Source organism: Microtus oregoni, unplaced genomic scaffold, assembly GCF_018167655.1.
Source record: "Microtus oregoni isolate MIOR12 unplaced genomic scaffold, Mior012 000005F_ref0000423, whole genome shotgun sequence".
Lineage (NCBI taxonomy): Eukaryota > Metazoa > Chordata > Mammalia > Rodentia > Cricetidae > Microtus > Microtus oregoni.
The window spans coordinates 62,765,797-62,792,917 of NW_024543064.1; the positions used below are offsets into that span (position 1 = coordinate 62,765,797).

At 39.0% G+C, this 27,121-nt stretch overlaps 1 protein-coding gene across 3 annotated transcripts in view; it reads left to right on the forward strand.

The window, feature by feature from the left end:
* Nucleotides 1-27,121, forward strand: part of Bnc2 (basonuclin 2) — a 399,076-nt gene that overhangs the window by 247,448 nt on the left and 124,507 nt on the right. For all 3 annotated transcript variants that reach the window (XM_041652806.1, XM_041652804.1, XM_041652805.1), the window contains one exon: nucleotides 11,970-12,072. In XM_041652806.1, coding sequence (XP_041508740.1) covers nucleotides 11,970-12,072 — 103 coding nt within the window. The remainder of the gene's footprint in view (nucleotides 1-11,969; nucleotides 12,073-27,121) is intronic.

Here is a 27,121-nt window from a genome sequence, read left to right on the forward strand (position 1 = left end):
TGCAACATTTTCCTGTGCTTTTCTTTGTAGCTGTGAACTTAGTAAATACAATCATTCACATAGATAGGCTTACTTCTTAAAAATTAATCTAAAGCCACTATCACCTAGTGTGAATATATAATGAAATTTGCTAAGGGCTGCTTACTGTTTCTTCAGTCTGGATGGATAGAAACAGAGTCGGGCAGTAAACACAGGCTACATAAGCTTTGGCCCGCATGGAAGCTGCACTTCGTTCTTGTTCAGTATTGAATATGTAGTTCATACATGTTTACCTTCAGTAAAGCTTGCTTTTTTTTTTCTGCTTGCTTTTCATTTTTTGTTCTACTAGCCAGGTTCCATATATCATTCCTGATGTCTCCACAGACCTTGACTAACACAGATAAAAATTTGTGCCAACATCCAAATTATGCATCTTCAATTTGAGATGGTGCTGTCCTAGAAATTGTGTGTTTAGATCTATTCAGTGACTGTAAGCGTAGAAGTGTGAAGAGAAAGCTGAAAATGCGTATGTCTGGGCTTCAATGTTTGTGTCATGGGCATGAACCGCCTACAGGAGGACAGAGTAGCTTTCAGAGCATTGTTCGTGCTGTGTGGCAGCTTGCTCAAGATCTAGTTTGATCTCAAATAAGCTGGCTCACCCTACACTAAAGCATTTAATTTTATTTCCTTTTCTATATCTTTTTCTAAAACATGGATTTTAAACTGGTAGGCCTTGACACCCTTCAGAATCATTACTTTTTCTTCTTCTTTTTGGTTAATTTGTAAAAAGGCACCATATGAAAATTGGATTTTTGATCTGATGGAGTTTTTTTTTTGATTTCTTATGAACCATTCATAGTCTATCAAGCAAATCCTTCTTTGTTCATGGATTATTGATTCAGTGGACCATAGTAGCTGTTCAGAGCTGTTATAGTCCATGATATTGACTGAGCCGACATATATGTGAGCCCAGTCCATGTGCCAAGATGACATTGTTCTGAAACACTCCCCTTTCACCACCAGTCTGTTTTTTTACTTAATTTTTAAGATTTAATTCATAGTTCATGACAACCATTACAATGTCTCTTAATTTCCTCAGTGGTGTTGGAGATCTGTTAGCAGCTAGCTGGCTGTTTCTTGTTGCCCTCTTCTGTAAAGAGAGATCTCTTTGTCTTCAAATATCACATGTACTCACTCATAAGTGGCTTTTAAACATAAAGCAAAGAAAACCAACTTACAGTTCACAATCCCAGAGAACATAGACAACAGTGAGGACCCTAAGAGAGACATACATAGATCGAATCTACATGGGAAGTAGAAAAAGACAAGATCTTCTGAGTAAATTGGGAACATGGGAACCATGGGAGAGGGTTGAAGGGGAGGGGAGAGGTAGGGAGGGGAACAGAGAAAAATGTATAACTCAATAAAATCAATTTTAAAAGATGGCTTTTAAATGAACTAATCTTTAAGATAAAAAAGGATAGTAATCTTAATTTTTAACACTCTGGGGTGCATTTTACCCTGGATGCTTATAGACTTCATAGAAATTTGTGAAATTTTCCTGAGTATTTAATATAGTCCTTTGAATTTGAAAATAATAAGCTACCAATAAGAATAAATAGCTGTGTATGTGTGCACACGTGCGTGTGCATGTGTGTGTGTGTGTGTGCGTGAGTGTGTTTAAATGCATTGTCTGAGATGTTTCATTTGAACAATCCCAATGACTTCAGCTACTGGAATAACAGAGATGTGCCTTCATTGATTTATGCAAAGCTCTAATGAACCCAGCACAGGTCTTAACACAGACCTGGGAATTCTAGATCTAACATTAATAACGTATGAGGGAACTCAGCCTGTTCATCATATTATTACCGTTATCTGTAATAGGTGAGGTTCCTGTGGTGATACCTGCCTTTAAGCAGAGGAGTTCATTCTTATGGGTGTAACTGTGATGTACCAATATATACACAATGGGAAGTAGCAAAACGTGGGTTACAAGTGGGCATTCTGAAGACGTGGGTGGATAAGATGATTTATAATAAGCCATCTGCCTTGGATGTATCTTCTCTCGTGTTTGAGAGCTTGAAATTTCTTAATAGAACCATTCAAGCTCCATCATATATGTTCGTATTCACTTTCTTCATCTAAAATATAGCAGCGTTGGTGGAATATTCTACTGTAGGCTAGCAACATAACAGGTTCTCTCACTCTTTCCAGCTGCTCAAGCCTTCATGCACCTGCTCTTTTCCCTGTTCTGTGTTAAATTCCGGTTGGAACTTGCTGAGGGTAAGGGAGCAATACCAATTTCTTTAGCCTTTTTTTCGAACATCGGCTATGTGGAAATGGTCTGACCCACTAGTTGTGGCCCGGGTTACTTGGGGACTTCTTAGGGATTCCTCTCTCCTGTTGGAATTTCGTGAGTAAACATGAGGCTGCGTTGGAAGCATTGTGCAAGCTTGATGGCCGTGCACATATGTGGAATGTTATTAGTCTCACAAAGTGGGCCACGATAAATCCCAAATACAGCAACTTCCCTGCCTTGTCAGCTCACTGTGGAGAACTTCTTACAAACCTAGGGGAGTGAATTTGGTCAAAAGGACATTTCTGTTGCTCTCTTGCTTGATAAATGGATTGATTAAACTGCTTTGGGATTTTAAATTAATATAACCAGATCTGTTATAATGAAGGAAGGATCTTGTAGAATACACTCTCTCTCCCTCATCTCACCCTCCTTCTCTCCTCTCCTCCCTCCCTCTGGTACACGGGGGATTATCTCAGGACTCCCTCATACCAGGACAGACTCTGGGCTTTATTCTCAGCCTGGAAACCCTAGGTATTTTTCCTGAAGGAGACTCTATTATGCCACGTTGGAAGGAACAATAGCATTGACTTGAGCTGATACCTTACATCTGCCTCAACAGGTTTTGGATTATCTCTAAACCTATCTGCCTGGCCACCAAAGTACAAAATCATTGTGTAAATTGCATGCTCTTCCCAGGGTTTGAAGATGCCTCTGAAAAACCAGAGCACAGGCTTCTTATTGTCTTAGTCTTGCTGAGTAGGGAGTAGATTTTTGTAAAGTCATAAAAGGTTTATAAATCTTCTTACATCACATTACAGTTACAAATTTCCTTATTAATGCCTTCACTATCATATTAGCAATTGTTTTTATGAATACCATAGAGATGTGTAATCAAATTATCACCTTTCAAATTGCATTAGTGAAAATGAATGAAAAGTGTATCAATGGAAGACAAAACTGCTGATTCGGCATAAGGTAAAACCAGATGATTATTAATAATCAGATGGTATCAGGTATTTTGGCTTTTTATATAAAGTTATGTGTCACTGCAGATACCGAGCATAGTTACTTCGGTGGTAAGTGTGCTTCTTACTTTCATTCTGTGATAGTTGTATCCATTGGAAGAGTCTGTCTTCCAGTTGTATCATCTCAGCTGCCCAAATAATCCGTTAAATTTTCAAGTATACAAGCACTAAATAGCATATCTGAATTGTTAACTCTTAGGTAAGAAACTGAAATGTTTCACCCAAATTGAAATGCCTTTTCATTTTCTGTTTCTCTAATATTACTAATTACCTAACAAAATAGTTTATATTACTATTGACCTGATTTAATTGGGGGGTGGGGAGAAACTCATCCACATTCGAAAGCTTACATGCTTTGATGCCATGGAAGCATAAGTATTTTCCTTATATAATTGGCCATATCCCGCTGTTGATTTTTACTCTGAACTCTTAAATTATTTAAATGGGGTCTTCCTCATGTCGATTGATGGTAGGCTATGATCGTGAGGTAATGACTACAGATGCTCATTGGATCCATGGCTGAAAATTTATGTGCCTCTCTGTGTTCCTTTCTCCCTGTTTAGGTATTCACACAGTCATAGGAGTATTCCCAGTTATGGATAAAGATATACCCATAAGTTTAGGGGTTTCTCTCTTTGCGTCTTCCCCCCTAAACTAAATTTGTTGCTTGACTGAAGTAATTTTTTTTCTATCACAGTAAATTGAGCAATACTATGGACTTCTGCATGACGGAATTCGCCATAGCTATTTCTAAGTACATTCTCCTCAGAGTTTTTAAAACCTTGGTCTTCGTATTGCTGAGTGTTATCACTGGGAGCTGCCCCCTCTAATATTTAAAAAGATGTTCTGGATTTTCCTGAAAGGTGGTGTCATTTAAATGCTAGTTTTAAAACAGATACACTAGGTTTTAATATTTTGAAAAAAAAATGTTTTTAAACTTAGGTAGCATTGAAATTTCTTTGTTCACTGTGTGTGTATTAATTCACTTAGTATTTACATGGCAAAGTAAATTACATGGGGGAAGACAGAACCACGCTATACTGTGTCTCCTGTGAAAGAGTATCTTACAGAATTCATGTGCACTCAGTGTTAGCACCACTGAAACTAGTAATTGGTTCAGGATATACTTTGCCCATTTATGAATGACTTCATTGAGATGTGTTTCACACCCCATGCCTTCTACCCGTTCAAATATTTGTTTAGTGTGTTTTTGTATGTTCACAATTACGTGTGACAATCAGCTAATTATTTTTTAAACATTTTCATCATCCCAAAATGTAACTCCACAAGTTTTAGTAATGATTCCACCCCATCCCCACTCCAAGATATAGACATTCCTCAGCATCCTGCTTTCTGTTCAGTTTCCCTGTTTGGGACACTTAACTGATCATGCAGTATTAGTGGGGCCTAATGTGAATTGATCATGCAGTATTAGTGTGGCCTTCATGTGAATTGATCATGCAGTATTAGTGGAGCCTTCATCTGAGATCATCATGCAGTATTATTAGTGAGGCCTGCTTGCTTTTTCAACTTAGCATAATGCTTTCCAGATTCAGATTTAGGTTTTAACATGGATCACCTTTTTATGACCAAGTAATATTTCATAGTAGGAACATATCACAGTCTGTTTGCCTGTTGATGGAGGGCAATATTTTTAAAACAGAAACTTAAAAGTGGAGGTTTTTATCTCTTGATTTTTAACAGTAGTAGATGTCTCATGGTCTACTTCGCCAGTGAACCTCTTTGAGTTATTTTGAAAGCATTTATTATAAAAAGTGATATATCTTTCTGGTTCATAATTTTAATTCTTTTAACTGTAATCATCTTTGAATCTCACAGTCTTTTGCATTTCCCAAACTGTCTAAACCAGTGGTACCTTCCCTTCATGGCGAGTCTAGCAGGCTCTTTTCATCTGGAGTATGTACAAGATCGAATGATGTGTTTTCTATTGAAAAGCCAAAAAGGATTTTCTGAGTACACAGGCACAACTACTATTTCTTTATATTACATGAAGAAACAATTAGACAAATATAATGAACATTTTTTTAACGTCTTTTAAATTTTCATGTTATTAGCACCAAATTTATATGTTTATCTTAACTTTTCATTAAATAAGTTTTTTTAATAGTGTTTTAGGCAGACAGAATAAGTCTATTGTTCCTCTCATTTGCTGCCATTACTCATACATCCTGAGTATAATAGCATTTGTGTTATAGCTGAACAAGCTGTGGACCCTTAGCATTTATAATAAGCCCTATAATCTCACCAATAATCACTAATTGTAAACCATGTATGTTACCTATTCAACCTCAGATTTCTTTCTTTGTATAAATACAGAGGATATAACTACCGTAGTAATAGTCTCATTGTTAGAATTACATATATATATATATATATATATATATATATATATGGCGGTTGTTGAAAAAAAAAGAAGTTTGTTTGGGTATGGTCTTTATAACCATATAAAGCGTTTGGGTATATGGTCTATGTCTGCCCACTGACACCCTGCCTAATTTAAAATCCGGATTGTAAACCCTTTTTGCCCAAAGGGTAGGCCGACCTTTACTTGCAACATGGAAGAATTTTGTAACCAATAAAAAGTAATTGTTTCATGTGGTTGTATTGCTTATATTGGTCACAAATATACTTAGTAGTTGTCGAGCAGTTTTTACATGCTAAAATTTTTTGTTCAAGTGGCACCATAAAACTGGCTGGTTTTTAGAAAGCCAAGTCTTCTGCAAAGCCATGTTTGATAGGCTTCCCAAGACTTAGGCTAAATTTCATATTCTAATTTGTAAGTTGTTTCTTTTTACTTAGCTTTATGAATTGGCCATATGATGAAATGGGAAAACTGCCCTGAGTATTTTTAATAGGGAGATATTTTTTTGGTATGACATGTGTGTGTGTTTGTGTGTGTGTATCTTTAAAACTAGAAGGTCGAGGATGGTGGTAGCATATGCCTCTAATCCCAACACTCAAGAGGCAGAGGTAGACGGATCTCTGTGTGTTCGAAGCCAGCCTGATCTACATAGCAAGTTCCAGGACAGCCAGGACTGTTACACAGAGAAGCCCTGTCTTGAAAAAATAAAAAAAAACAAAAAAACAAAATCAACAACAATGAAAAACAAATAAACAGAAAACCTAGAAGGTAGGTTTAACTTAATAAAAATAGATTACTTACGTTCTGAGAATAGAATTTGGTGGTAGAGGCCCCAGGTTCCATGCTCAGCACTGGAAGTGAACTGAGAATAAGCGGCAACACTTTTCACTGCTAACCATTACAACCATTACTATCTGCTCATAAATTATACTGCCTAAGTTTATAAAAGAAACGAGTGGACGAAATGAATGCTGCCTTCACAGTTAAATTTTTTTCCTAATTTAAGTTTAATATGAGTTGCATTCTTCTGTATTAAATGCTTGAATTTTTTCCAAGTGAATTTTTAGAAACAAGGTTACAGATTCCCCTTATTGTCCCCAGAAATGAACAAGGAGAAAGCGAATTAAGAATATTTAGTTAGCCAGGCAGTGGTGGCGCACGCCTTTAATCCCAGCACTCGGGAGGCAGAGGCAGGCGGATCTCTGTGAGTTGGAGACCAGCCTGGTCTACAAGAGCTAGTTCCAGGACAGGCTCCAAAACCACAGAGAAACCCTGTCTCGAAAAAATTAAAAAAAAAAAAAAGAATATTTAGTTACCTATGAGAGTTTGGGCGGAACTTCAAACACGAAGAGAGAGTGCCCTGTGGATATGTTTTCTTGTTTTGATTTGTTTTGCTTTCTGGTGGGTGGGGAGGATGGCGGACAGTTAAAATCCAGAACTAAAATGAGTTTAATTCTGGACCCCTGCCCTGTCATTGTGATTGCTCCTACATGTATGTTTTATATATGTGTTTGCCTCATGGTCTTATTTTGCCTGTTATTATTCTGTGTCAGATGGCTTGAGTGGGTATTTCCACATAAGGAGCACTAACTCATGATTTAGCCTGTGTATATATAGTTCTTTGTCAGTGATATTAAGTATAACAGAAACAATCGTTTGCTTTCCTGACAAATGTCGTTTTGTAAGAACCCAAATGTTTGGTCCATACATACTTATGAGTTAGAGAGAGCTGGTATAATGAAACCCAAGTCCTATTTCTCTGACAGTCTAATCAGGATTGGAATAGGTCTTTGGCATATAACCAGAATACCTCAAAAATACATTCTGATTTAAAATTAAAACCCGTGTTAGACTTTGTTTACCAGCTTTGCTTATTTGTAGGTTTTAGGTGTGCCTTTTTCAAGATAGGTCTTGCTTATATTGTCCAGGTTATTGTTAATCCCCTGAACTCAAGCAATCCTTTTGCATCAGCATCCCAGCTAGATGGAACTATGTATATGTGAATTACTACGACCATTTCTGACATATTGTTGAGTCTGTACATTTTCCCTATTCTGTTATAGGTAGAGGAATACATTGAAGAGTAATTGATGGAGTTCCTCCACTAATATCATTTCAGAGGCTCAAAACAGAATACATATGTGTATATCTATATCTATATAGTCTCAGTTGAGGATAAGTGTATACACACACACACACACATATGTATATATATATAACAAAAATAATGAGTAAAGCAATCTCCATACAGAATGATCAAGTGCAAGGAAGACTGGTTTGATAAGGAGAAAAGAAGAATGAACAAATTAATTAGGATCCATTTTGAGTGGTCCTGGGAAAACACAACTGGAATTCAGGTATTAACAACGAGAGTGGACGGCCAGGAAAGGCAAGGACAGATGATTTTTGGAGGGAGACATACGCCAGCAAAACTGTTCTGTGATGGACTCTGAGCAGGAACAACACTCAGTGCTTGCTCGCCATTGGTGCAGACCACACAGACATACTCATGTTAGATCATCTTAGTGGCTTCAGCAAGGCACTTAGTTATCACTTCAGGCCTCACATGTGAAAGAAAAGGGATAAACGTGCAAAGATTGCCAGGCGGCGGTGGTGCACGCCTTTAATCCTACCACTCGGGATGCAGAGGCAGGTGGATTTTTGTGAGTTCAAGGCCAGCATGGTAGACAAAGCCAGTCCAGGGCTGTTACACAGGGAAACCCTGTCTCAAAAGAACAAAATAAACCACCAAAAAAATAAAAATAAAAATGTGAAGCTCATAGTCTTTTCTTTGTAAATTATCTAGCACATTGCCTGGAAAAAGGCAAACATTCAGTTAATCTAACTATTATTAATAGTAACGGACAGTAAGAAGTGATCACATTTAGATGGAGCCATAGAGAGAAATAGATGGTAGCTCTCTACCCTGTTTAAGAACTCTTGTTCTTGGGGTCTGCCCTTTAAGCCCACTGCCTGCAAGTAACAACTTGTCATGCCTTGCACACTAGGCCACTGCCATCCATTACTTGCCACTTAGTACAATGACTGGTTCCCAAATGGTCTTTTATTTTTGCATGGCACTGATATGTAGAGTTTTAGGAGAGGGTGGGATTGCCAAATTAAGAATGTAGAGCCCAACCATGGGCAACAACTGTACTTGTTTACAGTGGTGAGATGCTGCTGCTGCCAGAAAAGCTGGGTAGTCAGCTTCCATTGCTCGGGAATGAAGAAAGTTAGTGTTACAAATTTCACCAAGGTCGAGGAGGAAGGGGAGACTAAACGAGGAGCCAAATGTACCCAGAGCTGTGCTTCAGAGAGTGCAGCTTCAAGAACCTGTGGACAGAATGCAGATAGCAGAATTCAAATGTTTATGGCATGAGGAAGTAGAGACATTGTTTTGGGCATACATGAAATTTCTCTCTCAAGAAACCCATGGTATTTTTAATGCGTTGCGCGTTAAAATGTTTCTTATCATTGTTCTTGAAAGTTGAGGGAAAGAGTTACAATGTAGGTAGTTACAATGGTAGCTCCTGCAGCTTCTTCTTGAGAGCTGAGTAGACAGGTTACAAGGTGTTGAGGAGGTATTCTATGCTATGTCCTGCAGATAGGTCTGCATTGGCCAGTTTGAACACTTCTCCCTGCAGAGAGAGGTAGGGCCAGTCTCAATGAAGCTCCTGCAGCCTTCTCCTTTCTGGCGTTCAGAGCTTGTCATTCAAGCAGTATAATATGTCCAGGTCCTGTGCAGAGTTCGCAGCAGACTGGGAAGCACCCCAGCATTAGCTAACGGAAGAGTGGAAGATGCTCACAGGGATATATTCTCCCACTGCAGCTCTTTCCGACTCTCTCCCTGAAACACGTGGATGCTTCCGAGGCTTAACCAGTGTTGATAGTTTACAACAATCTATTTTGTAAGTGTGCCTAAGTTGGCAAACAGTCACATAGGTTCTGTTTTGTTGTGAATAAATAGCATGTCAAAGTTTTATGCTATTTCAAAACATTATTTAAAACAAAACTTCCTTTGAAAGCCACGATAGTCTCTTACTCAAAATATTTATTTAGACCATATTGTTTAAGTATATGTAATTCCCTTAAGCAGGAATTGTAGTCTATGCAAGTCTGAATCTTAAGAAGGTAGGCCTTATGGAATTTATAGAAATAAAAAATGAGTATTCCAGGGCTTAAGTGTTTATATATAAAAGGGTTGAGGTGTTCCAGTGTTTTATGTTTGGTTATATAGAATTCATGAAAAAGAAAGCATCTGAAAAGATTTCATTCACAAATGAACCAGATGGATAATGTTATTTCAATAGTAATAAATGAATGAATTAGCCAGTGCCAAGGGGTGTGTGTGTGTGTGTGTGTGTAACTAACCTACATCTTTTACTTGTTTTTGTCTTGATTATTACTATAATTGAATTTTTGCTTTAAATGATATAATACAAAAAATTTTGACAAAATTATTAACATCAAATTAATGATTCAAAGGGATTGATATCAGTTATTCTAGTGTTAAAAAATTTCTTTGGAATATCATTTTTTATTGCCTATTCCTTGATATTTTATAAAACAAATGTTTTTAAAATATTTATATAAGTTTGTACTAATGTACTTTAAGTATTTTTAATGTTAATATAATAATCTCCATGTCTGAACCTATAACTGGATACATTGAGAAGCACCTTGTATTTAGTGGAAACATTGTATGTTAAACTTTTGGTCACAATCAGATCTTGAGTTCTTTAATCAGTCAGTCAGCATGCTATGTGTGTAAGCTGTTCATAAACATGTTATGATATATCAGTTAGTACAGGAATTGGAAAGTGAGCTTTTGGAAGAGTCCTCATGCCCACCTAGCTCTTTAATCACTAAACATGCAGCCAACCTTTATAACCTAGATAGGGTGCAGTCTGCTGACTGGGTTAGAAGAAACTCCAAAGTAACCGATGGATTGTCCACAAGTATCACCTTTGTACTGAACAAAAGAAAGAATTAAGTCTGAAAGGCTCATAGATTGAGGACTGTTGCATCTAAAATGGGGTTGGTACCCACAGAGAGAGCGTTCATTAGTGAAACATGAAGTCGTTAAACCTGCATGGCCGAGAGAAAAAGTCCACTGAGTTCAATGTGTTGCAGATGGACTGATACGAGGGAGGTAGTTATGTAAAACCCAGATGCTTTTAGGAAGGTGAGCTTCTGAGTATCTTAAGTGTAGTCGCCATGTGCCCATCCACACTTTCAGGGTCCTCTTTGAGGGTCCCCACCCCATCCCAGCCACCCTTGATTCTCTCAGAATCTCTAGGGAGATGTTTTCCAGCAGCTCAGATAGCCACAGTAGATTGTTAGTAGGTGAGTAGTCAAGATAAATCCCTTCTGGTTCTAGAATTTCCGTGCAGCTCGAAGTCATATATACAAGGTAGTTTTATTAGCTGGTGTCTCGTGGCACAGGTCAGCAGGTTTAGCACAGTTTCTGAGCATGGATTTCACTCATAGAAAGTTATACTCCATTTATGGAGCTTTCTAAGAGTTCGCTTTATAATAAGAACTGGTGAGATGATTTTTAAAATGCTTGTACAGAATTTAAAGGCATTTCGTGTGTGTGTCAGTGTTCTAGGACAGAATTGTATTTTTCTAAGAGTAGAATCTTCATGTAAGTCTTTTTCTGTTTTATGTCTGACCTCAAAATAAAGTTTCAACTTATTTTTTATCATCATTAAAATAAAAATAGTGATTTTATTTTAATATAGGGATAAAACTAGAATTAATAAATCATAGGAAAAACAAGAGATTGGGAAATAGTAGCTATAAGCATTTAAATGAAAGCTACTAAAGGGGATTTTTCTAATAATTATTGTTTGTCTGCCATATTTTACTTTTACAGATATTTCCCTTGAACAATATTTGGCTGGTACATTTTTGAACGTGTGCTGTTTTGCATTATCGTGAAGTAGTTAAGTTAAATAAACACACAGCAGCAGCAGAATTGTTTTTCTCTTTTGGAGATCTAGTGTCAAAAATCCAGTGTCCTTGGAAAACATGATCCTTTATCCACATTTACCTTGTTTTATCTTTGTATCTAAAGACTTAAGATACTGTGTTCATGACTGCTTTGCCTTCTCAACCCTTTGTTGTAAAATATTTTCATATAAACTTTATTTTCAAAAGTCTTCAGATCTTTACTAACACAAAACCTTTAATGGTAAAGATGGTACTGTTTGCCAAAACCAGTGAGAAGTCGTATGCTTCCCAACTGACGCTGATGCCTCTGCTCCTCTCCTTTCAGGCCATCCGCTGCACACTGGTAAACTGCACGTGTGAGTGTTTCCAGCCTGGGAAGATTAACCTGCGGACGTGTGATCAGTGTAAACATGGCTGGGTGGCGCACGGTGAGGAAAATCTAGACTGCTCTCTCTGTTGTTCTCGTTATGTCCCTGTGAGTGTGCACATACACTCAGTGTTTTGCTTTTGTTTTTGTTTTAGAGAGTAGTTACTGACCTGGAAAAGAGAGCAGTTAGCTGTGCTCCAGGTGTTAGCTAACGTGCATTCTGCAGCTCTCAAACAGCGTATTCTCCTCCCCAGGAAGAAAGACTAGGCAGGCAGCCCTCGGCAGAAGGGCGAGATGTTTATAGAATCCTTGGGCAGTGGGGTTCACACTGAGCACAGCAGCAGCCAACAAGTACCAGGCCTGATGGAAACTCAAACATACCACAGTTGGCCTTTCAGGGCCTGGACCTCAGAGGGAAGCTGGCAGATCTTGCTTGCTTGAGATCTCCTCCTCAGTGACTACACGCCCTTGTCGTGTGTGCTGAGTTTATCCCTCCAGATGTTAAATTCTGTATGGTTTAAGGAGGGTGAGCAAGTGGCTGGTATCTGAAAAAGCAACCTGTAAATAGCCCTTCAGTCTGCACTGGGATTAGAAGAGGCCCACGGTGTTAAAGACTGCACTGTGTGTAGATGTCATCGGAGTGAGGGTGGCCCAAGCAGAGATTCCAGTGGAGATTGTTTGCCAGGTACAAAGAGCTGTTCCGTCAATGTGGTTTTACTGCATATTTAACATATTATTGTGTGTGGTTTATGTTTATTGTGTTTAAGCAAAAGGAGACATGGAAATAAGCAGACGTTTCTCCCCCTCCTAGACTGTGTAATTTTAAAAGATAGGTAATGTTTATAGAAGAAACCCTGGCTTGAGTTTTTGACAGCCTCGGGTATTGGCTCTTAAGTGGACATACTCTTCATTCCCCAACAGTGCCAAACATTCAGTGGGTTGTATTTTTTATAAATGTCATGTTATTCTAGCAAGATCTGAGGTAACACCACCAGGCCATGTCTTGAAATGCTTTTAATTTATCATGTACCTCGCTTGCTTGGGCTTGTGTGTTGGAGTTGAAGGGACCTCTCAACCGTACTTCCATGAGAGAGATAGTCACATAAGGAAAAGTATTGGAAGGAGTGTGCTTGGATGACATACCATAATCCTGTGACCAGTCCTTCAGAGAGAGAACTCTTCCTGGCTTCCTTAAGAAAGCCAAGATGCTTAACACTTAGCCCAGCGGCAGGCAGCGGAGCTGGTGCTGTGCTGGTGACTGCAGAGCTGCTCAAGGACTTCCGCTTTTCCTCCACTGGCTTCCTAGGGCCTCCACCCCAAAATTTTCTGGATGATGAGGTGTGTGGAGGCAGTTTGGACACAGACTATTCTGAGGTGACTGGGTGTCTTAAACAACAGAAGTTTATGTTCTTGTAGCTCTGGAAGGTAGATCCCGGAGGTCAAGTTGTTAGCAGAGCTAGTTTTATCTTGAGGGCATTTTAGTCTTTGGGTGGCTTGGCTAGCGTGGTCTCTGCCTCTGTGCTTGCCTTTGGTGTCTGCTAGTGCTCCTGCTCTGCCCCTACTTACCAGGGCCCCCGTCAGACTGCTGCTGAGGGCCACCCCAAGGCTCTCAACTTAATCCTATCTTTCTAAGGCTACATATCCAAATATAGCCACATTCTGAGATGTGACTTCAAGTATATGAATTTTGGGGGAGCACAATTCAGCTCATGACACTTTTCAGACGTCCTTTTTTTATTTCCTGGAGGAAATTGTGTGTGTGTGTGTGTGTGTGTGTGTGTGTGTGTGTCTTATGCATGCTTGCTCATGACCCTCTTACTCCAGTCTTTGGTGTACTGCGTTTACAGACATTCACGGCCATGCCTCACTGAGAGCATTGGTGTGCTTGGATAGACTTGCACTACTGTGCCTAACTAAAATTCTTGGTTTTGCTAGAAAATAGTTAGAGACTTTCTGCTCCTTACACATCATATGAGGTCATTGGAGGCATAGTGATACAGAATCTTCTAAGGAAAAAAAAAAGTTATGGCTCTCCCCTTTAATAGTGTGTTACTTAACATGACCCTCGACTCTCTTACTTGTAAATTATGATACTAATGGTAGTGTTTAGTGCTGGAGGTGTAGCTCAGTGCTCGAGTATGTATTTAAGTATTTGCAAAGTCCTGAGTTCTCCTGTCAAATGATACTTTGTAATCTTACAGTGGAAAACGGGTGATAAAATAAAGGCTTTAATAAATATTCTATTTGAAAAATACATATTGGACAGAGTTGTACAGTAAAGAGGGGTTAATAATTAAACAAAGGGCTTTTATTTTCCATCCAGAGCCTCCTTGTGATAGCATCCTGTATCTACTGTAGGAGTCTCGGGAGACTAACGGTTGACCGTGTCACTACAATTTGTTTTATATATCCACTTCCATGTGCATATTACATTAGTTGGGTAGTAAAATACAAATGCTGGTTTTATTCCTTCCTGAAAAACATGTTTTAGTCCTGGCCAGTAAGTTTTTTTTGGAGACTTTTTGAGGATTGTGAGTTTTTACCATCTTGAATAAGATGTTTCTATTACAGTAAACTCTGCCTTCCCTACTGTATTATTACAAGTGCTTTTGCTAAGATAATTAATTTTGGGATTTCTCAGATCTAAGTAAAATTAATTCCAGTGGTTTCCCTCGCAGTTATCATCTTGACCTCTCTCCTACCTCATAATATGGACATATCTGTGCATAACTTGAAATATATACACGGGGGTTTGCAGAGCCCACCCTCCCCGCTTCATTAGGACAAGCATGGCAGTGAGGTTGGCTCCCGGCCTTTGAGTTGGCAGTGGGAGGAGAGCACCCACTCATTTTGCCCCTAGCATCTCCACTAATTGCTGCGTTCCCTCCCCCTGCACAGAAACCCTGAAATCATGTCTCCAATTATTTCTGCTCAGGTGAGACACAGCCGTCTTTCTGGCCGTGTGACCCATAGTGTCCTGTATGGAACAAGGAGGAAGTGACTCTGCCTTTCCAGTGTGGGAATTCTCTTCAAAAATGTGTGAGACAGGAAAGGTGCTACACCAGCACACAGTACTGACAGTGCTGTCTTGTGGTAGATTGGTTACATTCTACTCTACTATTGCTACTGTGATTTTAAAGCACACATACACGCACATATGCGTGCACACGCATACAGGAGTACTTGCTGCTTACAGATAACCTAGTACCTAAATGGCACATTCTTTATTGTAAAAAAAAAAAAAAGCTAGAAATATTTTGGTCTCTTGAATAAGTGTCTTCTTACATCTCTTTTGTTATTTGTTTCTAAAGTGTTGGGTTTCATGTGCCATTGTATAACATACACAGACTCACACACATATGTGCATGTTATATATATGCACACTCCATAGCCTTACACATTGCTTCTTGAGCTTGAGTGAATTAAAGACATTAACTGCCTCCAAGAAACATTGGAGAGATGTTTGAAGATATTTGAAGAGGGATTAATTCATCCTCTTACAAAACCTGGATGTTGAAGTGACTTAGGGGGCAGCATTGCTCTTTATAATTTATTCTTTAAAATCTTTAGCACTAATGAGTCTGGGTGGGGGCACTCAGAACAGTTATTGGATGCCAGTACGATTTCCTACTGAGCAAAAGTTAATAAATGATTTCCTATTTCCCCCATTTAACGAATGTTAGCTCTTTCGCTAATCGAAGGCAAGGTTTGTTGAATTTAACTTTTTCAAAAACAAACTTGTTTTCTTGAGATAGGATAGCCGCCGGATGTATGTAATAACTTAGCTGATGGGTTCAGAGCTTCTAACTCTGCCATGCTTTTATTTGGAACCCCTATAAAGGGTTGTAGCATCCTGCTACCTAATTTACTTTGCTCCTGTTTTCCCATCTAGCTTGCATTCTCTCTATATATCTTCCCGGCATTTGCCCAGAATGATCTGAGTTAGTTCTGGAAGTGAGGTTTTCCTACAAGGCCACCCTTGCCGGCGCAAGAATGCAGATAAAATAGAAGACTGTGCGCACAACAGGGCTGTTTCTTTGTGATATGTTTTTCTTGGTAGAAATTCAGTTTATATTTTGATTCTTTCTTCCAACACTAGACTTCAGACTTCCAGCAACCACTTGCAGACTTGAGTCTTCAGTCAAAGATTTGGCTAATAAAAACTAGCCAGTATTACCAGAATCTACTTGGTTCTGGGTGAGGTGCATGAGAACAAGGAACGGAGTCTCTTCTCCATTCTCTCTGCTCTGGCTGCCAGGAGATATGCCACCACCAGGAGCAGCTGCCTTGGGGAAAGCCATTTATTGTCTATTATCTGTAAATAAGTTGTAGTGCCCATAGTCCAGATAAAGACATTATTTCTAAACCTGTAAATTCAGAGGTCAAATAAAGTAGCAAAAGTGAAGATAAACTAGATTCTAAATGGGGTTTTTAGGAAATACTTAATTATAAGCCAAGACTATCTTGAAATTGTTTTTATACAATGGTGTATACCTTAGTTTCATAGCTAGTAAAGAATGTAGGTCAATTTTCGAAATGTAATTTATGTAATTTTCCCCTTTACTGAACTAATAGTGATTTTCACTTCTGATGAACCCTATTTGTTCAGATTGTCTCCGTTTTCCATTTCCTCCAATCGAAATCAGTTCTGCTGCTCCTGAGTTTGCGAGATGTGTTAGAGGACATTTGGAAAGAACGGGAGGATTGATCAGTAAGCAGTATAATGCTCAGCTTGGTGAATTTCACAGCAGCGCATGGAGTACAAATTATTTTCCTTATAAACTACTTCAGCATTGAGAAAAGAAAATCTCTTCCCCCCACCTGAGTGATGCTAAGAGTGTCCTTCACTTCCAGGTGATCTGCACTAACACGGGGATTGTTTCTTTTGGCTGATGCCTTTCTCTGTAAGAATGCTGTTGCCCTGGCATTCTTGAGAACACTGCTTTATTATGTTCTGTAAGATGATCTCCTTTAATTGCTTGCAGTTATTTAGGGAACGTGGAGTCTTGCGTTGTTGCTTTAATTCTTGCTTCATCAAACCTGCTTCTTTCCTACCCATATTTTATCGAAACTTTTTCACTTTCTTTTTTTTTTGTTTTTTTTTTTGAGGATGTAAAATAGTATTTTTTAAAGTTATGATTGAGACATAAAGCAACCTAAACTTATGCATCCAACAAAATTATGTTTCAAAAACAGAGGTATAATAAAGATACATCATGCAATTGCAAAAGTTCAAAGAATTAGCCACCAACAGACTATTGCTATAGGAAATATTAAGAGGAATTCTTTGGGTAAAATGAAAAGGATCCCAGCCTAAAAGTATAAAATTAGCAGGTGCATTTCTTAGTGTAAATTGAGCAGGCTTGCATCATCTGGACTGCCTATCACTAACTGCTTATTAAACATATATGTAAAGTATTTTGCCATGTGACCTTTAGTCCTGTGACATATGAGATGCTGGAGAAAATAAAGTTAATTGAGAGTCATATGTCATCCTACTTGATGATTTAATGCCCTGCAAGGCATTATTCATACAGTTGATTTATTTTAAGCATTTCTTTTAAAGATTAATTTAAAAAGATTATATGTGTGCATTTGTGCATGATCACACATGTGCCTGCAGGCCTATGTGCAAATACACACATACACACATACACACACACACACACACACACATGCACTTGGGTTGGGGGAATATAATTAAGTTCGGGTGCTTGCAGAGGCCAAAAGAAGGCACTGGATGACCTGAAGCTAGAGTTCCAGGCAGTTATGAGCCTTCCTGTGTGGGTGCTGAGAACCAAACATGGGTCCTCTGCAAAAGCAGTACGTATTTATTAATTGCTGAGCTATTTCTCCAGCACCAGTTTAAAACCTATCTTTGTATAATCCATGGAGCTTGATTTTTCTTCACAGTATCATTAAATTTGAATTCCCAGCTTTTATTTAATATGTCTTATCATTCTAGAGACCCTCACTCAAATGGAAAGTACAATAAAATTGTAGTGATTTTTTTTTAATATAAGTACAAAGATGTAGCTGGGTAGTTTGTATTTTTATTTACTAAATGTATAAGCTTCAGTTGACTTTCTATTATAAGACCAGTTTGTAAAATAAAATTCTAATCCAGGATCCAGGGCATCTTGTAATCAAAACTCTTGGTTATATTAGCCCTACATTTAGAATCACGAGCTCTTGGAATTCTGTTTACAAATTCCTCAAATTTATTGGAGACGTGGTACCTTATAAAGACTTGAGCAAGACAGATCAAAACCAGTGCTTTGTTTCTTATCATACGAGAGGTCACATGTCTTCATTATTTGTCTTGGTCTTTGTTAGGCTTATGAATTGTCTAAACATCCACGAAACAAATTTGTTCTCAACCAGTATCTTGTGTCTCCAAAGCGTTCTCCCTGACTGGTAGTAGTAAGTTTTCTTTCCCCATCCAGTTTTCTCATGCTAAATTTTTCCCTTCATGTTAGAAAGTCCTCTATCCTAAGCGTAAAACATAACATTCTATGCACTCCTGTTTATTCCAAGAGACTTGGCAGCAGTGTCTATATAATAATTTATAGAATTATCAGGGTAAATAGGAAACTGGAAGAAAAGAAAACGGACCCTTTCTTTGTTCAAGGAAGTTAACGTTCTCACCTCAAGCCTGCTACAGAGTTCTGGCCTAGCTTAACTGACCTGGATATGGTCTGTCAACAAGTGTTGCTTTGGAAGAACATTTTTAGCAGAATTTTAGAATCTGGTGAGCTGCACAGCAGAGTACTTGTTTGGGTTCTCATAGCGTAGTGCAGTAATGCTGGCCTGGGCTCAGGATAGAGATGCCACAGTGCACGCCCTTTGAAGATGTTCTTCTTTCTGGGTTGTGCTGCCCTGAAAAGGGGAGCTCGTCCAGTGTCTGCTGAGAAGAGTCTGTCTTTCTATGAGGTCCAGTTCTTCTACATAGCATACTAGAACTTGCATGTACTTAGCTGGAAATTTTTAGAGAAAACAGTCTTAGCTGCCCCTGCACTCTGTTGAGGGTCCTGGTCTCTCTACAAGGAATGTCCTTGAACATTTTACACTTACTTCACTTGAGAGAGTGAAAACAAGGCCATTTCCTGCCTGGCACAGGAGACTGTTGCTTGACCTGAGGGCAGAGTGCCCTCTTGGGCCTCTCTCCTCTCCTCCCTGATCAGAGCTGATAAGCCATAAAGGGAGGACACCCTGATGCAGAGGCTTGTGCTTGATTGATGGCACTCACTGTTCTAGCACTGAGTCTCGCGGCTGCTTGTTCCCACTGATTTCTCAGCCTGCCCACCCTTTAGCTGTTGCTCTGAACTCCTTAAATTTTTTTTTAGCATAGCTCAAAAAGTACCTCCTTCTCAAAGTGCTGGGCCTTCTGCCTGCTAGCTTTTCAGATGTTTTTGTCGTGGGATGTAGGATGAGTGTTGCAAGGCCTAGTGTCCTAGGTGCAGTCAGTGCTGGTTTCCTGGTCAGGGGTTCTCTGGGTGAAAGTGAAGTATACAGAACTCTGTCTGAGATCACGACAAAGCTCTATGTCAATTCAAGGGAGAACGCTGGAAAATGACTTAAAGGGTATTGAATGGGCTTGCTCTAGCACTGACTTGTCAGAATCTTTTCCAGGCTATATAATTACATTTTCCTCATTTTTCTGTGAAATATAAATAACAAAAACTCCTACACAAGGTTCTTCTAGTATTAACTGAAGTGATCTATATAATTTGTACATAGTAAAAGCCTGTTAAAGTGTTAGGTGTTATAGTTACTAAATCAGAACAACAGATATGATATATCGGAGTTGACTAGCAGAAAGATAGCTGCAGGCAGACTAATGTCTTTCCGCTGTTACACTTCTTTTATGTGCAAATTCAAGTAATAGCAATGTGCCCAAATATCGCAGTGGTCTGAAGGAAGATAAGATGAGATGGGAGCTACCCTTACATTCTGGCACAAGAATTCTAGCTGCAAATCCTATTATGGAGTCAATAAAGTAATTCTAAACCTTAACATTTATGAGAATACCTAAGAATTCTAGCACTTGGGAGGTAGAGGCAGGAGACTCAGAAGTTCAGGGTGATTCTCAGCTTCATGGTAAGCTTGAGACCAGCCTGGGATAGATGAGAAACTGTCAAAAACAAAACAAAAACCCAGAGTGTCTTGAAGTGCAGTGTGGAAGGACTTTTGTTCATCGTTGAGTTCTGCGCTAGTTATCTTGGCAGTTATGCCCAGAGCTCTTTCGGAGTAATCGTTTCCTCCAGCAACTGTGTTTGTTCCCTACTCCTAATATGTCATATGAGCTGTGTTTGAACAGACAGAGAAGCAGCTCTACCCCAGGAGTCACTTTTTGAGAAGTGTAGACCAGTTAAAATGAGTTCAACAAAACTCGACTAGTTATAGGTAAACTACTTTTACCTATTTTCACACCTATCCTTTTGCACGTGCATACTTTGATGGGTATTTTATCCATCACTACTTTATCATTTTATTGCATTTTATTACATCATAAATTTTTATATCTTGCTAACGATCCTACAGGAAGCTTAATTGTTTATAGGAACATCTTAATTAACTAGAGTTCACCAGGTTAAGCGAAACACAAATTGAAGCGGTGATAAATGAAACACCCTCCGCTCCTCTCCTTTAATTGGATGCACTGTTCAGATAAACTAGCATCTTCACCTGGGTCGTGAGGACTCATGCACAGGCATGCTGTATTGATGCTTTCCACCGTTCTTTCTCTCCGTTGTACCATAATGGGTGGCTTCCTCCGACCTCCCTCCATTCCTCTTTGGAACTGTGATACGAATACTCTCAGGATTCTGACCTGTGTGCTGAGAATCCTGAAATATTGTTCCTGCATCCCATTTTTTTGCTAAGTGTTGCCCCCTTTAGATCTCCCCAAATGAATCTGTTGTGAGCATATACACAGATTAGTCTGTTTTAGACACCGAGGCACTACCAGAGCCCACTAGATGCTGAGGAGTGGCGTTAAGAGGTCCAGTCCCCATCTTATTTTCTCCTTTGTGTGGCTTTCCTGTCGCAACCAAAGCCCACACTGGCCTCCTGGGGTTCCCAGCTTGTTGGTGATGAGTTGGCGACACTAGGCATGGGGTCACAAAGCCATCCAATTGAAGTGGCAATTTATCTGGGCCTTAGATTCATTGACCAACAAGTGTGAAGTCAATGCTAGACGTGGGTGTCCAATAAGAACTCTTCATGTTCAAACTGAGATGTGCTGTAAGTGTAAATATAAACCAGATTGGGGAAATGCCATTAAAAAAAAGGTTATAAAATTATATAACAATGTTATAAAAGAAGTATTCTTATATTGGCTACATATCAACGTCTCTGATAAATGTGATAAACTTTCTAAAGTTGTTGTCATTGTTTACTTTTTTGCTTTCGTCAGTGAAAGTAGAAAAATTGCAATTTGAAAAGCACCTTGAGGGCCTGGGAATGTAGTTCTGATAGGACTGTATTTGCTGTCCAGGCACAAAGTACTTGGATCAGTCCCCAGCACCACACAAAGCTGTACAGGCCTGCAGTTTCAGCACTCAGGAGAGAGAGGCTAGAGGATCAGTCGTTCAAGGTCATCCTTTGAAATAGTTCAAGGCCAGCCCTGGTTACAGGACTACCCCCCACCCCCCCACCCCCCACCCCCACCCCCCCACCCCCCCCCCACCCCCCCGCCGCCAGATTGTTGAATCCACTGTATGCCACCTTGCTGTTGGAGGCTGTCTGTGTAGAACATAAACGTAGAAAACCCAATCTTAGGTTGAAATAGATTGGTGGCAGAGTGTTTGGAACTGGTCTGCAAACCCGAGAGCCTCAGTTCAGGCTCTAGTCTCCTCCTGGTCGCTGGGAACTCTCCCCAAAGCTTCCCACTTTAGCAGCTCCACAGTTTTCAACAGTACGCTTTCCTGTGGTGCCCTATTCCTGAGTGAGGAGCAGTTGGATGCTCCCTCCATCCCTGTCCTGCATCCAGAGCAAGTGCCTGCTCTGAGTGCCTCTCACAGGAGGCTAGCTTCCCTGTGATGCCACCCTCCCACTGAGCCAGGGAGCCCTGGAAAGGCTACTTCATTTTTGGGATGCTTCTGTGTTATGTAAGACAAAGGATTATGGAAATTTATCTTTTCTGTGAGTCTCTGACTCCTGAATGCCCGTTTCTTTCCCAGAAGTCCTTTGCTGTGGTAAGCAAGGCTTCTTCTTCCTTGTTTTAATTCTCATCCCTTCCTCCTCCGGAGTCTTCACTCTGTGTTTCCTTTAATCTTTCTCTAAGTCTTTAGACAACAAAGTATGGGAGAGATGTATGGAAGGTTCTGTAGCTCCACTGCCTAGAAAATACATTTTAAAGTCATTAACTTTGTTGGATCCTTAACAGATATTTGATTTTTTTTTAAGATACAAAACCTAGAGTCAAATAACTTTGTTGTAGTTTTAGTTCTTTCAAACTCCTTTTCCTGCAATTCTGCGAGCGTAAGAAATTCTTGCTTCCGCCTTGGCTGATCATCCTTTCCACTATCAGTAAAAATTAAAAAACAAATCAACTTCTAACATAAAAGAAAACACCTGTTTGGCTTGGAGAACTTGGCTAGGAAGATCCTTTTTCTGACATGCCAAATGCGACCATCACAGGGCCCCTGAAAAAAAAAATCTTTTTTTCCCCTCTCTCTATTTCATGTGAGCATTGGCAGAAACTCTGACAAGCAGTTCTTCATATTTTATTATGTTCTTGTCTGCAGAGTCTCTGTCAGGCAAAAACCTTGTCAGCGGAAAACCTGTCGTAGGATCAGAGGAGACAAAAACAGGTGTCACACAGGCAGTCAAAACTGAAGGAAAAAAAAAGATTAGGCTAAAGAGAGAGAGGCAGACAATTACATTAATGCCATTGCTTTTATCTTATAGATGTGTGTTATTATCTCGGGGTGCTGAGTGCGCAATTGCCTCACAGAAGAGTAGACAGGAGACAAGGGGAAACTTGATAGTTATTAACTGAGGAGGCAGCGTGTCAAAGCTGGATGGGGTTCAAAGTTTTACAGAGGGAAAAAATGCAAGCAGCAAGCAACGGCTGTGTGGTTCTGCTTTCGGCTACGTAAACCTAGTCACAATCTAACGTTTTCTACTTGGAAAAAGATCATAGAGAAAAAAGATAATGAAAGATTTGATAGGGAAGCTTTGGGGGTAGCATTTATTCTGTGTGCGTGCGACTCAGTCGTAGAGACATTTCTGTCTCATAAAATCTCGCCACAATGCGAGACATGGTGGGGCTTGAAGACACGCATTTGTCTGTTCAGCTGTGTTGTTTGGGTATGTTTAAAACACCTATTATCTACACACTTTTAATTAAAAAAAGCTATTAAGAAGCCCTTTTACTAAGTGTGAACATCTGTACACGCAAGCTGTAAATTAGAAGATCACATGTGTGCCTCAGTCAGAGACTAAATGAATTTGGCAAGTGTTTTCTCTTACTGGCTTTTTAAACACAGTCATATCTAAAGAAAATAACAAATGCTACATTTCACGATTTGCATTGATTTTTTTCTTGTGTGTGTTGGTACTGATTAATAGAACTTTTCTAATTGGAAATTAGAGTCCTCATTATGATCAGATTAGTAAACAGAACCCAGTGCAGCAGCAAACATCTCTTCTGTTTCTTTGTTTGCTTTATTCCCCAAAACTTGTCTTCTAAAAGCTGACGCCATGGTGACGTGAATAGTAGTTTCATTTTGCCAGTTGCTTAAACCGTGGCCGATTCTTGGTTTTGTTGATAGCTCACACGTGCCTGGCAGCCCACTAACAGAGGAGGAGGTGGAAAGTGTTGTTCCTTTCCGGTCAGTCGTACATTGGTTATGCTAATGAAACATCAAGAGACATTGTTCTGGCTGCTGGCATTTTTTGGTCATGCATTTAATACTTGGTTAGCTTAGATTTTTGCTAAGTCCTAAGACTTCCTTCTTCTCAATCTTTTTTTCTTTTAATGGTCAAATCTTTATATCAGGTCTTTGATCCCAGGAATCATCAATGCAAAGCAGTTTGATAGTTGAGATTTGCATTGCATAATCCAGCAATCCAGAAGAAAAGAAAAGTCAGCATCAGACATGCCTGTAGTAGCCCAGAGTTTTAAGGGACTCCATGTCGTGGAAGAAAGTGAAAAGACTGATTATAGATTTAGAATGGATTGCAGACTGACTTACTGCGGGAGAAGGGAAAAGCCTAGTGACACAAAGGTGAACCATGCTTAAAAACAATGAAGAACTTAGAGTCTAGCAAGTTCTCTTAGATGTTCGCTACCAGACAGTAGCTTGTAATGCCAGTGCTTTTACTCAAATCCTGAGATGTTTCCTCAATGTATCTTATTTCCTTAATGTAAAGTTTAAAGCATGTGCTGTATTTGTTTCTTTCATGAAAATGTTCTATAGATATATGCTCCTTCAAGGAAATTCAGTCTATAAAGCTTATGGTTTGTTTATGTAAGTATTCAGTTTTTGTTTTTTAATAAAAAAGACATGCAACCTCACTCAAGAAGCAAATTTTAAAATCTTATGTTGCATTTTAATGGGTTATGTTTTGTAAGCAGCATACATGGATGCTAAAGTCGAATGAAATAGGGATTATGTAGCCAACTTTAGACTAGCGTTGGCATCTCAGCATTGGACAGAACCACAGCAGTAGTAATCAACCTGTAAACCTGGTTTCAGCAAATTGTAATTGCCCAAACTCTTCTTACAGCTACTGCCAAGTCTACAGATGAATTTTTCTTTCTTTACCACCTTTGAGGAACAAATATGTGCCCCTAGACTTGGACAGGTAGGGAAGAGGCATGAGGGGAACCCGGAAAAGCAGCCCGTTGCACCTGCCTGCCCAGAGTGCGAGCTTTTGAACATCTGCGTGTTGACAGTCTACTTTTATGGGTGCTGCAGTCAGACATTAATGATTTCCAACATCAGTTCTGAAGACTTCATTATGCATAAGGCCACAGGGGAGAAGTGCCAATCAGTTTGAAATACTAGCTTCATGGTCTCAAGTGCAGTTCACACTCTCCCCCTGACTAATTGTGGGCGTTTCTGTGTGTCTCTTCCTGCATTCCGAGAGCTGCATGCCGACTGGAGCTGCTTAAAGGGTGGATGGTGGGGCTTGCTGTGAGAACTGCTTTCACCCCACCTCCTTCCATACAGTGGAGAGCCATATTAGTAACAGATCATAGGTGTATTATGACGGTCCCTCATCCATTAAGGGGTCATCACATGCGTTATAGAAGGTGGTGCCTGTAATCAGGGTTTGTGGAGTCTTGGTGTAGAGTCCTTTGAATCTAAAACTCAAATTCTCTGTATACCTCCGCTGAAGTTTTCATCACCAGCCTGGGAGATCAGCTTTTTCAACTACCTATCATTTTCTTTCTTCTTCGCTCCAAAATAATTTCTGCAAGTAAGCCTTCTCTCCCCTTCTCATTAAGTCATCTAATTAATTCAACTTTGACAGAAACAGAGAGAACGTTGTGACTTAAGTAGAACACGAGTTATTGTAAAATGTACCTAATTTGCTCCCAATTACATAATTATTTATCCCAAAAGTAGTGAATAAAATCTGCAGATCTAAATATTATCTGAGTCATAAGGAATTTTCTCTAATCACAATAATTTCTGACTTCATGATCTCCTGATTCCCTGAAAAGGGTTTTAATATGCTATCATTGCTCTTTATTAATGTCCCTTAGCGGGGAAGCTTTTATTAGGATCAGGCTTACAGTCTATGAGAAGGTTAAGTCTTTGCCTTGAGCCCTGATGGTCTTTTCTAGTAAGAGGACTGAGTCTTATAATGGCAAAGGATTGATGTTATAATGATTCCAAAGGGCCCCTTTATGATGAAATTCTAAATACGTAAAATCCCATTAAACCTGTAGAAGTTCATGGACTAGCTCCATTGAAATGACATATCGTTATATTGGGTATAGTGTGCTTATTATAAAGTGTGGCAGAAAAGGAAATTATTGGTCATATTAGCAGGAATGAAGAGCCACTCATAGCCATAAATACAAAAATTGAGGTAGAAGCAGTAACAATATTCAGTTTATAAGTAATCAAAATCTTAAATTCTGACTTCAGAAATTATGCTAACAGAATACTATTACTAAAAAAAACACCTTGATTTTTAGAACTTTTAACAGTAATCATGACAAGAATTCTATAAAAAGTTATTCAAGATACATGTTAAATGTTAATCTATTAGAAATTAGCACAGTGTGTCTGGGTCCATATGTCTTAAAAACTGACCACTTGGCACTACTATGATGTGGAATCCAACCGACTGGTAGTTGAGAAAAGGCATGAAATTCTCTAACTCGCTTTGCAATTTAAAGCTCACTTGGCATGCTCCCAATGTTAAGAGAATGAGTTTTATAAAACTTATAAAATTGTTTCAAACTGACATTTAAAAACCTTAAAAATATCCAAGGCAATACTAAAATTAGTGAAATAACAATTTTTCTTTTACATGCTTTCCATATTAATTTCTTCTTGTTTTATGCTATAGAGTGGGTGGTTTTTCATAACTATTCCACTTTCCACACTCCTTACTTCAGTGAATAAGAAGGAGGGTCATAAGTGCCGCACCACTGCGCCGGAACAACTGTTAGGTGGGATCCACTGTAGTTAGTATATTCCTGCACTGATCACCAGAGTCACTGGAACTGGACTTTTAAAGAAAATAATATTTTTAAGAAGTCGTGGAAAACTAAGAGCTATAAACTACCACTGAGAGCCAGTTTTCTAAGATCACTGAAAAGCACTTTTGTACGCCTACATTAATAAAAAACAAGCATTTGAGTATGTTCTTATTTCCGTGACCTTCACAGAAATTTTAGAAATGGAGTCTTCAGAATTGCAGGTTTGCATTTATTCTAATTTATTTGAGGGTTCTGGAGTAATTCCTATTATTGAAAATTTAAATGAAAAGTTATATACTCTTATTATTTACTTTACATAATTATTATTTCATTAGGTAGACACCCATCTCAGTATGTATGTTTTCAAAAATACATTTTGTAATGGGCATTACTTGGCTGGATTAGCAATATAGTCAAAAGTTTATGTTATTATATATTT